This window comes from Nothobranchius furzeri, chromosome 12, assembly GCF_043380555.1.
Source record: "Nothobranchius furzeri strain GRZ-AD chromosome 12, NfurGRZ-RIMD1, whole genome shotgun sequence".
Lineage (NCBI taxonomy): Eukaryota > Metazoa > Chordata > Actinopteri > Cyprinodontiformes > Nothobranchiidae > Nothobranchius > Nothobranchius furzeri.
The window spans coordinates 28,181,402-28,196,001 of record NC_091752.1 but is presented as its reverse complement, the minus strand read 5'-3'; the positions used below and the strand labels follow the sequence as shown (position 1 = coordinate 28,196,001).

The window sequence follows — 14,600 nt, the reverse complement described above, 5'->3', positions numbered from 1 at the left end:
ATCATTAGAAAAATTATAGTATTGGTCAAATTGTGTTAATGCCATTATGCGCTATCGTAGACAGTATCTCAAGATTTTGAGTAATCTGTTAGCGGCTGTACTACATGTTGTGAATGCCTGCCACTGGCAGCCCGTAACACTAAGAGTCCTAGAGGTAGAGAAACATGTAGAGCACACGTCGGTTACTAGCCCATGCGTTTATTCTCCATGTCAACATGTTTGATGTTGATGCAGCTTACAAACATGCAGTGAAAGCAATTTGAATAGCAAACATTTTTGTTAGTCTTCTGCAAAAAGTCAACGAAGTGACAAAATCAAAATGATGATAAATAAAAATGATCAGTTCTCTTTCAAAGCATCTTATTCAGAAACACGAATGAATATTTAGGACATCTGATTTGGTGCCAGCTGGTTGCATTTCCTGCTTATGTCAAACGATCACACAAGTTTCAATCCCCTTTCTTCACCATGTTTGTGCACATGCCCTCCTGTGTGGTGTTTTGTGTGTGTTTGTATCAACTCTGCTCCCTCCCCCACCTAGGCAGCTTGGCGTCTGTACTCCACCGACGGAGCCCGTCCGTACCTCAGAGCCACATGGCATCACTACCAAAGTGCACTCCCTCCCTTCAGGCATGTATCCCCTCCACCAGCACCACCATCACCACCTCACCTCCCTCCCAACAGCCCTGAGCAACACTGCATCCACACTACCCAAATAGACTAATCAAGTTTTTTTTCCTCTTCTTTTGTTCCTCCTCACCCTCTTTCTCTCACACCCTACCCAACTCACACAATCTTGCCCCCCCCCCCCCTTTTTTTTTTCTTCCCACATTCCATTGATTGCACCTTTATCATTATTTACCCTGTCGACTTTGCACGTAGTGTGTCTGGCGTAGTTATGCTGCTGATGAGAACTCGGTTTCCATTGCTACCTGGAAGCCTCATTTGAAGGCGTTGCATACCTGCAGCCCCGCCAAGTAGGTAACAGCTTACAGACTTGCAAACATGGCCACTTCTGCTGCTCAGCCTTTTCCATCTTCTTTCCTCGGCTGATGTCTGTTTGTCTTTACTGACATTTCCGTTCCTCACCAAGCATTGTAACCATTTAGTACCTTTCTTTAACATCTTTTCAAGTGTGTTTCGCTTGGCTTGATTAACCTTTACCACTTTTTAATTATTATTTTAGAACAGTTTCCCATGTTCACAAAGAATTTACTTTCCGTAGCATCTGTAGCTGGTGGTTGAATGATTATTTAGAGGTCCTGCACCAAGATAGTTGCTCATGTTTTCTGTTACAGTTAACTGAGAGATGGTGGTCATAATAATATTTTTTAAAAGGTTTAATTGATATTCAGGTTTAATTTTAACTAAATATTTTTTCAGGCTTTATTTTATTTATCTAATCTTGTTTAACACCTCATTCTTCTGTTTTGAACTCTAAACAAATTTTCCATAAATAAAGGTTTTACGTTACTACCTTTAACAATAAATCTGTATAAAATGTATAATCACTACCTTACTCATCGTAGATTGCTTCTTGAACAGCATCAGTTGAGAGAAAAAGCTTTTACATCCAAAGCTAATGAGCTAATGGCTAGCTTACCCTTACCCCGGCTTTCCACAGGAGCCGTCAGCAGCATGTTACTGCAGCAGCACGTCATAGCTGCTGATAGGAACCGCTGTGGTCAACAAAACCTTTTCCACCGGAGCCGTCAGCAGCCGTCAGCAGCGCGAGTCAGCCGTGTCTCAGGAGCAGCATGCAGCGGCCTTTACGCGCCGGTTCTATTTTCTACGCGCGACGCCTCTGAAACGGGTCAAGTTCGACATTTTTGGGGAAGGAAAGACAGGAAATCAGACGCGGAAATGGAGAGAAGCTCACGAGATTTTCAGAATAAAGAAACATACTGCCTTCCAGTTGATTTACTTTTAAAATCGGTTACTAACTGTGCGGCCCCGTGAGAAGTTATCACCTAGCTAGCGGTCTCCTTTGTTTTTCAGGTCCATTTTGGCGATTATAAAACGGACAGAACATAAAACACAAACCTTTTGGAGCCATGTTGTAGTTTTCTCCTGCTTGTTGTTGTGTTTACTGACGAAGTCACACGTGTGACTTCGTGCTCGGTCGGTGACAGCTGCTCCCCTGCTGCTTCGCGTCTTGTGGGAAGGGCCAAGCAGCAGCTTATGCGAGCAAGACGTGCTGCTGCAGTAACGTGCTGCTGACGGCTCCTGTGGAAAGAAGGGGTTAGATGGCAGCAAGACCAAAGCAGTTTGCTGCCATCTAGTGGTAGTTCTAGGGGGGCTTCAGGGTGGGCCAGCGCCACTCTGAAAACAAGCTTGGACCCCCGTTGGCCTCTCTGCTGAGATCAGAGCCTAAGCAATAATAAATGCGAGATGTGAAACCAAAGCATTTATCTGAAGTTGAAAAAAGATTCGTAGACAAATAGTTTCATGTTATAAAGATGAATAACTCTGATAACATGTCTTTTGCTAAGCAGTTATATTTTGAAAATAATGGCTGTTGTATCTAAAGTAACTGTAACTGAATTATTAGTAATATAAGGAGCCTAGGTCACGCCCACCAGAAATAAGAAAAATAAATTGTATGTCACTGGGTCTATAAAAGCTTTTTTGTAATCCGGTTTGATATATGCCATGGATTTCACATATGATATCTGTGAATTTTAAAGACATATTTTGATGCCAAGAAAGTGCTTATTTTTGAATGGTGGCAAGTTATTTTAGGTTTTGTGTGAAAAAGTCGTATAGGACTACAAATGTTCGTCTCACCAAATTGATGCCATTTAACCACACACAAAGACGAGGAAAAGATTAGCTTTGAGAGCTTCAAATCCTTCTTCCAGGATGACAAAAGGAGCAATAAACATGAGGAAAACTACTATAAATCTGGTTATGTGGTAGGTAACAACTACGCTGGGGGAGGAGCAATTCTGCGGTGATGTCATTTCACGCACCGTCTGATTTGTAGTTGTTTTATTTACGAATTTTCACAAGCAAACACATTTTAAAGTACAGAACAGACATAGTTGAAACTGACATAATTTATTTTCATTTAAACTGAAGTACAACATATGTGCGATTCAAGTCATAAGGCAAAGTGGATTAGAAAATAGTTTTTATAACTCCATTCACTTGCATTTATTTTTTTGTTTTTCCGGGATCCATGAGTGGACTGGAAGAGAAGGAGACTTAAGCTCCCTGTATTGTTTTAATTAATTTTGTAAATCTGAAATACCATTCAGGAATCTATTTTAAGTAATATAGTAACATAACAACAGTTTCTTTTAAATGCTTCTCAAACATTTGTTTTGCTCATCTACACACTTCCATCTTTGATACGATGTAGATCTATCGAGATCTATATATCAAATCCATTCAGTTTTTCATATTCCACTCAGAACTAATGCTTAGCCTAATTGTGCATGGCCAGAGCTTGCATGTGGTTGCAAAAAATAAAGAGCTGACTGAGAGATGAATTGCAGTTCTTTTGGCTTGATGCCTTCCATATCAGTCTGTAGAAACGTCTGTAATACTGTTTTATGTAGCTCTAAGACTGATTTTTCTCCATTTGTCTCCTCCTCTTTATCCCACTAACCACTGAAGGAAAGAGCAGGGCGAGACTACTTACAGGTTTGTATGAGCCCACAGCCCCAAATACTCTTACACACACACACACACACACACACGCTGAACTGATCATATAAGTGTTCTATGTTTTTATGCCATAAGTTCTCATCTCTTCGAGTTTTTTTCTAATTCATCAAGTTATTTATTAGCTAATTTTTCACTAATATAAAATTATGTGCTTTACTGTTTTTTTTATTTGTTTGTTGAAATGTATGAAGAAGTGTATGACCAGAAGTCATTTAAGGTTTGAATTTGCCACTAAAGCTGTTATAACGAATCTGCAAACAAGCTAGGCTTTGAACGCAAACACGGTCATGGAACACTCACCCTTACGTATCTTCCCTGGACATGTGTCCACTGGAACCAGAAACCCACATTGTCAGATGAAACATAATAATGCTAAACACCAGTTGCCTTTTTCTAGGTCCAAACTTCTTTAGTTCAAGACTTTGTGTGTGGTTTTTAACTTTTTTGGACTCTTAAGTAGTTTGTCCTATAGCTGAAGTGGTAGCAGCCGGCTGTTTCTCCTTCTCTGATATAATTTAGCTGCAAACCTCTCACACCAGTGGTGTTCTGTCGCAAAATACACAAGTGCATCATGAATGGAGGACCCAGGGAAGTGCGAAAGTGTGGCGGTTTGTTGAGACTGACAACTGTATAATTCAATGGTTGCTTTTCGAAACGTGTTATTTGTTTTTAGACAAATGCGAAAGAACCAATATAACATTTTTTTCTATTTTTTTTCCCACAATATAATTAAAAATACCGTACCATACCAACTTTATATATAAAGCACATTTAAAAATGGCACAGCAGCTGACCAAAGTGCTGTACAGAATAAAAAGCCATATACTGTGTTGGTTGTTAAGAAGCATGAAAATGTTTTAAAGCATTTTTTTTTAAATTTGCTATGAAGCTTGAAGCCATCATTTAAATTGTTGGTTTATTTATTGTAGACAGGGTGACAGTAGCAGTACCAGATTTGTTCTGAAAAACAATTGTCCAAGATATTATTTTTAGTTACATCTTAGTATGTGCTTCTTTTTTTCCTCATTCTTTTAAATACTTTTGTCTTTTGTTGCTTTAAACACTTCTCTCCTCACCTTGCACTTGACATTTTGCCAGACAAGTGTCCCGTCTTTTGTCTTTACTCTGTATATGTGTCATGCTCACAAGCCTTCAAAGACTGAAAGTCTGTACCATTACAGACATTTTCCATTGAGATGGTATTTATGTAACTCATCAAACACACACTTTAGAGGCAGACTGAAGCTGAAAAGGGGGGATGGGGGGTATTTTAGATGGGATGAGGGCAAAGAAAACAGAAAGCTTTGTGACTTTAATGATTCTAGTATAGTTTTTACAGTGCCGCACCTCTTTGTCAACATTTGGGGACCTTATGTGGAGCCAGCAGCTTCTGGAGCATTTAAACTCAAGGCAGCCACACACATACATGTTTCAAATAATGTGTTTGTGCTCTCTGCATAACACACAAACAAATGTGCTTCTTATTCTTTAACAAAAAAAAATTAATTAGGTTTTGTTGCTTCCTGAATAGCTTGTGTCTCTACTAAAAGCCTTATTTCCACTGTGTTTTTCTTTCTTAGAAACTGCAGTTGCAGCCAAATCCAATTTGCACTTGTTAAATCATAATTACTCAGACATCTATGACACAATTTATTTTCTTTGTGTTGCTCCCCACCAAGGGAACTCGGGTTATTAGTGGTTTTACAGACCGTCGACTCTCGGCGGCGGTAGGTGCCGTAGTAAACGGCTCATGAATTTTAGTTTAAGCAGACTTGTAAACACCAACAGTAGTAAACATTCTGCACACCACTAAGTGCTGCAGCGGATATCACGCTGAGTGTAAGTGAGCTGTATGTTGGCAGCATGAAATGCAAGGGAATGGGGTCTAATCTTTGGTTTGAGTGCAGACAGGTGGGGTTTGTTTGTTTTGTGGTTTAATTCAAACCCTGTGATGTGGAAAAATAATTTGGTTACTTTTAATCTGGATTTGTGGATTTACGCTGAGTAATTAGTGTGTCTGATAGAAGGCTCCAACTTATAAAACATCAAAACATCTAGTTTGGTTGTAAAATCTCAAAGCTGTCATTAATTCACAATGTTTTGATGTTCACCTCAAAATGAAAGAACCTGAGCTCAGGTGGGTTTGCCTTCCACCCTGTTGACCCATTCTTCTGTCAAATGTGACCCCTGCCCTTCTGAGAGTGTTGAGTGTCTATCAGTTCTGACAGCAAAGAATTTAACCATCCTCTGCTCAGCCCTTCTTCAACTCTTTTAACCTTCTTTCTTCTTTTACCCCTCTCTTCTCTATTCCCCTTTTTCTACCCCTCCTTTTCTGTAGTAAGGGTCTAACTAATGGGAGTCTCTTCAGAAAATATTCTAGGAAATATAGGAGGTACTTTTAGTAGCATCCTATCTGCTCTGAACTCAGCTCAGTATCATATGGGAATGACTGATGGCATGGAGGAAAAAAATTCAAATTTAATCTTAAATGCTCCCATGGTTATTGTGAAGGGATTTGTCTGAGATGGCTAGTTCTGCCTGCTGCCTGTCGAATGCAAATGGAACATCTAAATTAAAGGGGAATTCAACCGAAAGTTGAAAAGCAAAATTCACTTTTAACACTGGATTTTATAAATTGTCTTACTTTTCCAACATGGCGGTTCAACAGGAATAGGCACAATTTCTTTCACCGACATTTTGCAAAAAGTTTTTAAAGACATTGTTTAAATTCCCCTTTTATTGTATGTAAACTCCTTGAAAAAAGTTAGGAAACATTATTTCAGTCAGTCATTTCATTGCTTTAATAATATCAGTTAGTGCTGTATTGCATATTGGTAGAAAGCCTGATTAGTCACCTTTAGCAAAAGATAGAACGGGTGAAGATTTTGCCTCCAGATGATGAGCAACAAAGCCAAAGGTGGAATTATCTCTTCCAAAAATGTGTATAAATCTTCTTCACTGTGTTGATTTTGAATTCTATTTCTTGAGCTTCAGTTGCTTCCAGGTGTGTGTCCGTTTTGGTTCCACTGAGTGGAATAGCCTGGGTCGTAGCAGGTCAATGTGGGCTGGTATGGACCGGTATGGTTCAGCAAATTCAGGGGAACATTTTGATCACCAACCTAAATGCGTACCATCCTGTATGTGGCAGTCGCAGATGATCGTGAGGAATGTTTGTTGTTCGGAAGGCCACAAAACCTTGTTACATGCCGGAATCTTCTCACATCTGTGTACATGGCGCGACAGTGGCAGAGGAGTTAAGTGCCTGCCCTGTAACCGGAGGGTTGCAGGTTCACGTCAAATCTATTGCAGTCATTGTGTCTTTGGGCAAGACACATCCCCCGCGTTGCCTGTTGGTGGTGGTTGGAAGGACCAGGGGGCACCAGTGAATGGCTGCCTTGTTTCTGTCGGTGCACCCCACGGGCAACTGTGGCTACGTTGTAGCTCATCATAACCCGTGTGTGAATGTGTGAATGACTGGTTAGTTGTAGGGTGCCTTTTGGGGTTTTAGAACCCTAAAATATGCCATATAAATACAGGCCATTTACTATAACATTACAAACAACAGCTGTTTATTTAGCTTGTCAAAAGAAGTGACATTTTCCTGGTCTCCAATTGATTGTGTGATGCCGGCCGCTCCGCCCTAGCCTTACCGCTCTGCCCTAGCCATACCATGCTGCCTTAAGCTTGGTATATGCTTGACGCAGATACATTCCACACTGAGTAAACTTTGGGCTCGCAAAGACCACTCGGAGAGGGATGTGATTGATTAAATTACATAATTTGGCCTTGCAGAGCCGTGCAGACCTTTCTGACGTGTCAAGCATAAACCAAGCTTTAGAAGTATCACTTTGCCCTAGCCGTACTGCTCCGCCTTAGACGTACCATTCCACCTTAGACGTACCGCTCCGTCATAGACATACTGCTCCGCCCTAGACATACCGCTCCACCCTAGCCATACCACTCTGGCTCAGAAGTACTGCACTGCACTACCCATTACTGCCCCACCTTAGATGTACTGCTTCAACCTAGTTGTACTGCTCCACTCTACATGTATTGCTCCGCCCTAGTCGTATTGCATCACTTTCCTATGGACCTATGGATGGGGGCCCATGAATGGCGCGGTCCGAGTTGGTTGTACAGCCCGCTTATACAATATGGCCCCAACTCACTCCAACCAGTCTCAGTCCCTTCAATGGTACTCAAGCATGACTTCGGCTGGTGTGCATAGCTCCTCAACTTTGTTCAGTTGCTATGTGCTCTTAGCATCCATATGCCACTTTTGTCACTTGTGGATATGGCCCATACAACAAGACATCTGGATGCTGTTGTTGTGACAAGTAGAGGGGCTGTCAGCCTTGGTACCATCTCCTAGTTGAAGAACACATTCTGTGAGATGGGCGTTGTCAAAGGCATAGCGCACAGCGACATCCCAGGAAGATCTGTTCTTCATGCTTCACTGAGAAACCTTTCTTCTAGATTTGCACAGTGATGCCTCAGACAGATCTCTGATCACACTGCACATAGTCTCATAAGCCTGCCTGATACCCTTCAGCATCATGCCTGGTCAACAGCACTGAGTGAAACATAAGAACATGAGGCAACATCACATTCAGTGATAAATCAAGGTTATGTGTGCAGAAGCTAGATGGCATTAATAGTACTAGATTCCACACTCCTGAAGTCCCTGACTGTATTTTGGACAATCAGTAAATTTCTGTGGTGAAGTGCAATTATAAAACCCACCAAGAAGCACATTTAGCAATGTTGTTCAATCTACAGATGTAAAATCCTTACATGTCATCCGTGATTATAAAGCTCACTGATCAGGCTTTCCAGTAACATAAAATTAAGCAGACTGATATTTATTGAGGTAAGAAATAACCGACTGAATTAGTACTTCCAGACATTTTCTGAGGATATTATGTTTCATCTGTCCCTGCCTTTTTACTTGTGTAAAATAAAGCTCTGTGCAGAGTCCAATAGCAGGAATTTCTTTTATTTAGTAGCTATCAATTTCTGGTCTTTTGGGATCAACTGTAGCTTCTACTTGTCGAGTGTTAAAGGCAATTTTTATATCCGCTGTAAAACATAGAACGTTGTTATGAATAGTCAAGACATAGCCTGGGTGGGTTTGGTTTCCCTTAAGAGATTAGAAACCAAGAAATTCATGATGCTGGACTCTTTAGCTGAAACTTGTTCAGTGATATGCATTATTCATGCCTATTTCCACGATATAGATCTATGCTTTTACTGCATGCTTCCTGCATCAGAAAGGTAATTTTAAAAAAAATCTGTGGCTCATTTTTTGCAATCAAGGAAATTTCGTTATTATGGTTTTAAGTGTACTTTTTAGAAAAGTAACGAAGTTCTGACATGAAGTAGTGATATAGAAAGGCACGGTGTTAAAGGAAATTTTCAAAAGTTTTAGGAAATTATTCTATAATTGCAATGGTGAATATTGTTCAAATCTGTCAGTAAGGGAAAAAGTCAGTTTAAGGTAAAAAAAAGTGTTTGGATCCTGCACCCTACTGTTCTAATGCATTGCATGCTGGTCTTTTTTTGCCTATTTCTATCCATTTGCTCCAATAAAACCTTTTTTGCATCAACTCCTCACCAGTCACCGTAGCCCAGTGAAAACACTTTTTTTTTCCATTTCATAAAGTTGCTGGTGTTACGCACAATTTCTTTAAAGCAGGAAGATTGCTTATCACAACTAAGAATTAATAGTGGGGCTGTAGCAGTAACATAATAATTTAATAATTAAGTTAAAGATGAACAAAGTTAGCCATGTGAAGGATTTAGCTATTTATGAACTTTGAGATTTGAGTGGGAAAATGATACAAAAATAAACTGTACTAAGGAAAACATCATGATGAGGTTTCAGCAAGCTTATTTTAATAATGTTTTTTGTTTAATGTGGATTTTAAATTAATGTGGCGACGACGTATTAATGTTCTCATGCTGTGCATATCGCCTCTAAAAATCTCATTAAGTCGGTTTAGAAAGATGAACACATTATCAGCTGATCGGATGGGGATTCATTTGCTGCACCTCAGAATCCAGCAGTGGAACGGGTTTGCTTTGGTGTCTTTGCAGCCAGTCCAGCATGGTTCTGGTGATTTGGGCATGTCAGTTGGATGGATGTTGTTTGGCCAAAAGTAAAAGACAAGAACGCTGCCCTTTGTTTTTGCCCTCTGAACTCTTTAAGACATCTGGTTGTTGACAAGATTTCTTTTTCTTTCTTTTCTTGTGTCCCTCTGAACTCCAACATGTGACAAACACACTCTTTCTCCCTCATCTCCATTTTTAACTGATATCTCCATCACTCCCTTTCTTCCCCCTCATCCATCTTTTCCCCCGTGCTCTCTTTCCTCCGTCCCCTCAGTCAGAAGTTAAGCTTTAAGGAGCGAGTCCGGATGGCGAGTCCTCGAGGTCAGAGCATGAAGAGCAGGCAGACATCCATCAGTGACCGCCAGCGCTGTTCCCCCGGCAACGAGGTGGTGGGCAGCAACGAGCTGATAACAGGGAGCCCTGCAAAAGTGCAGAAGAGCTGGAGCTTCAATGACCGGACCAGATTTCGTCCATCGCTGAGGCTGAAGAGCCAGACTCGCACTGCTGCTCCAGATGGTGAGCCTCTAATGTAACCATAAAGGTCGTGTTTTAGGCGCCATTTGCAGAATGGAAACAGGAAATATGATGCAAGTTTGTTTAAAATGCTTACTGGTGCTACTTGGAATAGAACAGCACAGCTCACTGGTATTGACCCTTAGCACCGACGTCACCTAATCACGTGGGTCCACCATGGTGGACGGCAAAAGCATGTAAACAGTGAGCGACACGAGTACTAAACAAAGGGGAAAGTAGAGCCTGAAATTGTTTTTGCGATCAAAACAAAAACAAAACTCCTCCAGTATTCCTTCAACTAGTTCTTGCCCAGTTCAGTTATCAGAAGAAGTAGCGCATCTAGCGGGGGCTCATAGAGAGCGGTATGCTAACTAGCTTACCAACGTTAGTTTACGTTCTCTCTGCAGCTGTTCACCGATGTAAACATGTTGCTGACTTAGCCTAAATTCACCCCTCTGGATTTATAACTTTATGTTGTAAACAGCGTTTCACTTTACACCAAAGCTGATTTTTAAAAAGTCCGGATCTCTACCAGCTTCTGTTGCTGGTGGTGTTACCGGGTTCAGCTGCTGCTCTCACACCGGAATGAGAAGAATTCTGAACGCTGACGCTCATATAAATAAATAACGTCATTTTAACACACATAATCATACATTGGAGCTTCAATATTGTTAATAATTGTCTCGCTTTACACTACAGTGGACAGAGCGCAGCCTCCGTGGTGAAATACCCATCCATCAGGATTATCAATAACTTGCAACTTATACTTGTAATAACACATCGCATTTACACCTGTCCCCGTCTTCCTCGTGAAATAAATTAACGTTAATCTTACCCGGTAAAAACATGTTCGCTGCAAATCTGAGGGGTGCTAGTCCGCTTGATTGATCGCTGCAGTTCATCTCCGTCCTCAGTCTCCATCAAAGTTATTAAAAAAACAAAACGAGTTGAGTTTACATCCTTGTCTGTTAGTGCAGCAAACCACACAGCAAGCTAAAACCATTTTACTGTCAAATCAACTAAAGAAAAGCGATAAAAGGCTACAAACTGGCTTGTTTTGACTACCTTCACTGGAATTTCTACGGGTGTAAACAGTCATTTTGCTGTCCATCATGGCGAAGGGGGGCGGTCACATCAGCACAGAGAATTCAGCTGGAAGAGAAAGTAGCTTCAGGCAATAGGATTTGGAGTCTTATTTCCTGATATTTGGACATCTCGCCTCTGATTGGCCACCAACACTACCACTGACTTCATTTGCTCTGCAACATTGAAGTTTTATCTGCACAAATAACACAAACCTGAAGGAGTTCTGCTGTGTGATGGAGTGACCAATGCTAACTGTTAGCTTCTGCTAGTCAAGACGTTCTCTGTGGTTTCCTGGACGTTAAAACATCAACAGTCTTCCCCGTTGAGAGTCAAGATGGGTGAGTCCATGACAATGTGACATAGATCTTTCAGGAACTTCAAATCCTAGAGTTTCACAGTCTATTGTCTATCAGAAGCTAATGCATGTCATGTTATAAAATGTGTTTTCAGGGTTCCAGGGTTAATGACAACTTGGTTGAGTTTCTGTAACAATTATGCTAGAAATATAGCCTCAGCAATTGTTTTCTGATTTTGTTTTTCTGGAAGTGATCTCAAGACCGCCAGTGTAGTTCATGGTGATTTACAGTGTCCAACCCAACCTTTGGGAACCACTCCACTAAACTGTGTGTGTGTGTGTGTGTGTGTGTGTGTGTGTGTGTGTGTGTGTGTGTGTGTGTGTGTGTGAGTGTGAGTGTGAGTGTGAGTGTGTGTGTGTGTGTGTGTGTGTGTGTGTGTGTGTGTGTCAGGCGCGCAGATAGGGTGGGAGACAGGGGGATCTGTCCCCCCCAGATTCAGATCGACCCGGATCCATCCCTCCAACTAAGGCCAGAAAGAAAACAAATCGGAGGTTAAGCGCTTGAAGCTCCTTTTTCCAATTACATTGAATGCAGCATGACGTAAACAAACACCGACTCCAGAGGCGCCAAAGTGGTTGCTGCTAGGATGCTGGATGAAGCGAAAAAGGCAAGCAACGATTACTGCGTATTTAAAACAGACCAACAGTGTAAGTAGGCGGGACCGATCTGTCCGTTTATGCAGGTTGGTTCTAGTTTCTTTACATTGTTGTCAGTGTTAGGACTTACTCGTTATAAGTGCCAAAGCCTCATTGCTGACTTTAACAAGTCTCATCTACAAATATGATCCCTCATGAAGTTACTACTACACCATATTTTATTGGATCGGCTTGGGTCTTGGGTTGGGGTGACGGGGGTGGCGCTTAAATGGTTCCGCTCCTACCTATCAAACCGTTTCTCTCTGTACAGATTGGTGACTGTGCATCCTCCAGTCTTCCACTGCCTTGGGGGGTGCCGCAAGGTTCCGTTCTTGGGCCATTGCTGTTTTCAATCTACCTTCTGCCTCTGGGCAATATCCTGAATATGCATGGCCTGAGCTACCACATCTACGCGGATGACTGCCAGCTATACGTGGAAATGGACGAGAAAAATACGGGCTCGAAATTGGCTGCATGTATGGATGACGTGAAGGGCTGGCTGGCATTCAACTTCTTAAAACTGAATGAAAAGAAGTCTGAGTTTATTGTTTTTGACCCCCGCAACCACCATGGCTCTCACCCTGTTTGTGACCTTTTAACCCTCAACCCCAAACAGTGTGTGACGAGTCTCGGGGTCAAGCTGGATGCTGGACTCACAATGGCCCCACGGATAAACTCTGTAGTGAGGTCTTGTTTTTATCAGCTTCGCCGCCTTACTCACCTCAGACGAATCCTGAAACGGAGGCATTTGGAGGCAGTCATTCATGCATTCATTACCTCTCGCCTGGACTATGCAAACGCCCTCCTCATTGGTGTTCCGGACTCTGCCCTGAATCGGCTGCAGGTTGTTCAGAACGCTGCTGCCAGGTTCTTGACGGGTACACACCGACGTAGCCACATTACCCCTGTCCTGACACGTCTTCACTGGCTCCCTGTCATTTTCAGAGTGCAGTTTAAGTTACTGACTTTTGTTTTTAAAGCACTCAATGACCTGGCACCTTCCTACCTCTCTGCCCTTCTCACTCCATATGTGCCCACCCGCTCGTTGAGGTCGGCTGACCTTTTGCTGCTGCACACGCCGCGGATGAGACTCAAATCGCGGGGGGATCGAGCATTTGTCCATGCTGCCCCAAAGCTTTGGAACTCACTGCCCATTGGAGTTCGGCAGGCTCCATCTCTGGCGGTTTTTAAATCTCGTTTAAAGACCCACTTTTACACTTTGGCTTTTAGACAGTGACTCGTTTTAGTGTTTTATTGTGTCATTGTTTTAATGTGCTCTTAGTATTCATCATGTTTCTCTGCTTTTAATTGAGATTTTTATCCTTTGTTTAAGCTCCTTGTAATGGGTGTGTTTTGTTTTAGCCTGTGCAGCACTTTGGGCAGCTCCCATGCTGCATTTTAAATGTGCTATATAAATAAACTATGCTATGCTATGCTATGCTACTTTACACCAGAAGATAGTGGAGATGTGTAACCTTCAGGCTGAGCAAAGTTTGGGAGTTTTTAGAGTTTGAAAAATGCCTCCCGCCGTGAGGCTCCCAGTCGGGGAGAGGAGGAGATGCGTGCAAAATGAAGAACGCAAATATTAGATAAAACATATAATTGCCAGCAGGTCTCGTCTTTGTTGACAGATCACTTTGTCTGGTAATGACTGACTCTGATTATGAAGCAGAATATTGACTCTGATGAAGAAATTCACTCATCCAGCCGGGAAGATTGACGCTGCTGCAGCATCAGACAGCTGGTGCTGCACGAGAGGTGTGTGGAGTTTACAAGCTCCAAACGTTGGGTTTGATGTTGGTTTAACCTTGTTTGGGACGTGATGGATGTAGAAATGATGGTAAAACACTGCAAACGTGATGGGCGTAGCAACAATGTAAAAAAAAAGCTGTAAAAAAGAGGCAGATGCCGATGCGTTAGGTATGGAAGTCAAAGTGTGCCACATAATCATAAAAAAGGTCAAATATAAAATTTTTAAAGAGATTTATATATTTATATATAAATTAAAACTTTCCACATATAATGAAAATTTCTAAATAACGTAAAAATACGAAGGAACATCTGTTGGTCAGGCTGAAAAGTTTGGGAACCACTGCTCTAAGTGATAAGTGAATTTTGTTTTTTATATTTTATGTGCAGTTTTTTTAGGGCTTTTATGTTTTCTGTAAAGATTGGTATGCTGAAAATAATTAAATGTTTTGCATAAAGCATGAGGTTTTGGTTAGTA

General features: G+C 41.6%; 1 protein-coding gene across 6 annotated transcripts in view; it reads left to right on the top strand.

Moving 5' to 3' along the window:
- The window catches only part of kcnq5a (potassium voltage-gated channel, KQT-like subfamily, member 5a), a 177,101-nt gene that overhangs the window by 143,743 nt on the left and 18,758 nt on the right, over positions 1-14,600 (top strand). For 2 of the 6 annotated variants that reach the window (XM_054750268.2, XM_054750271.2), the window contains exons 8-10: positions 542-630; positions 3,622-3,648; positions 10,058-10,299. In XM_054750268.2, the coding sequence (XP_054606243.2) occupies positions 542-630; positions 3,622-3,648; positions 10,058-10,299 (358 nt within the window). Of the gene's footprint in view, positions 1-541; positions 631-882; positions 978-3,621; positions 3,649-10,057; positions 10,300-14,600 lie in introns of all 6 variants that reach the window. The other 4 variants (XM_054750267.2, XM_054750270.2, XM_054750269.2 and 1 more) reach the window with 2 other exon arrangements.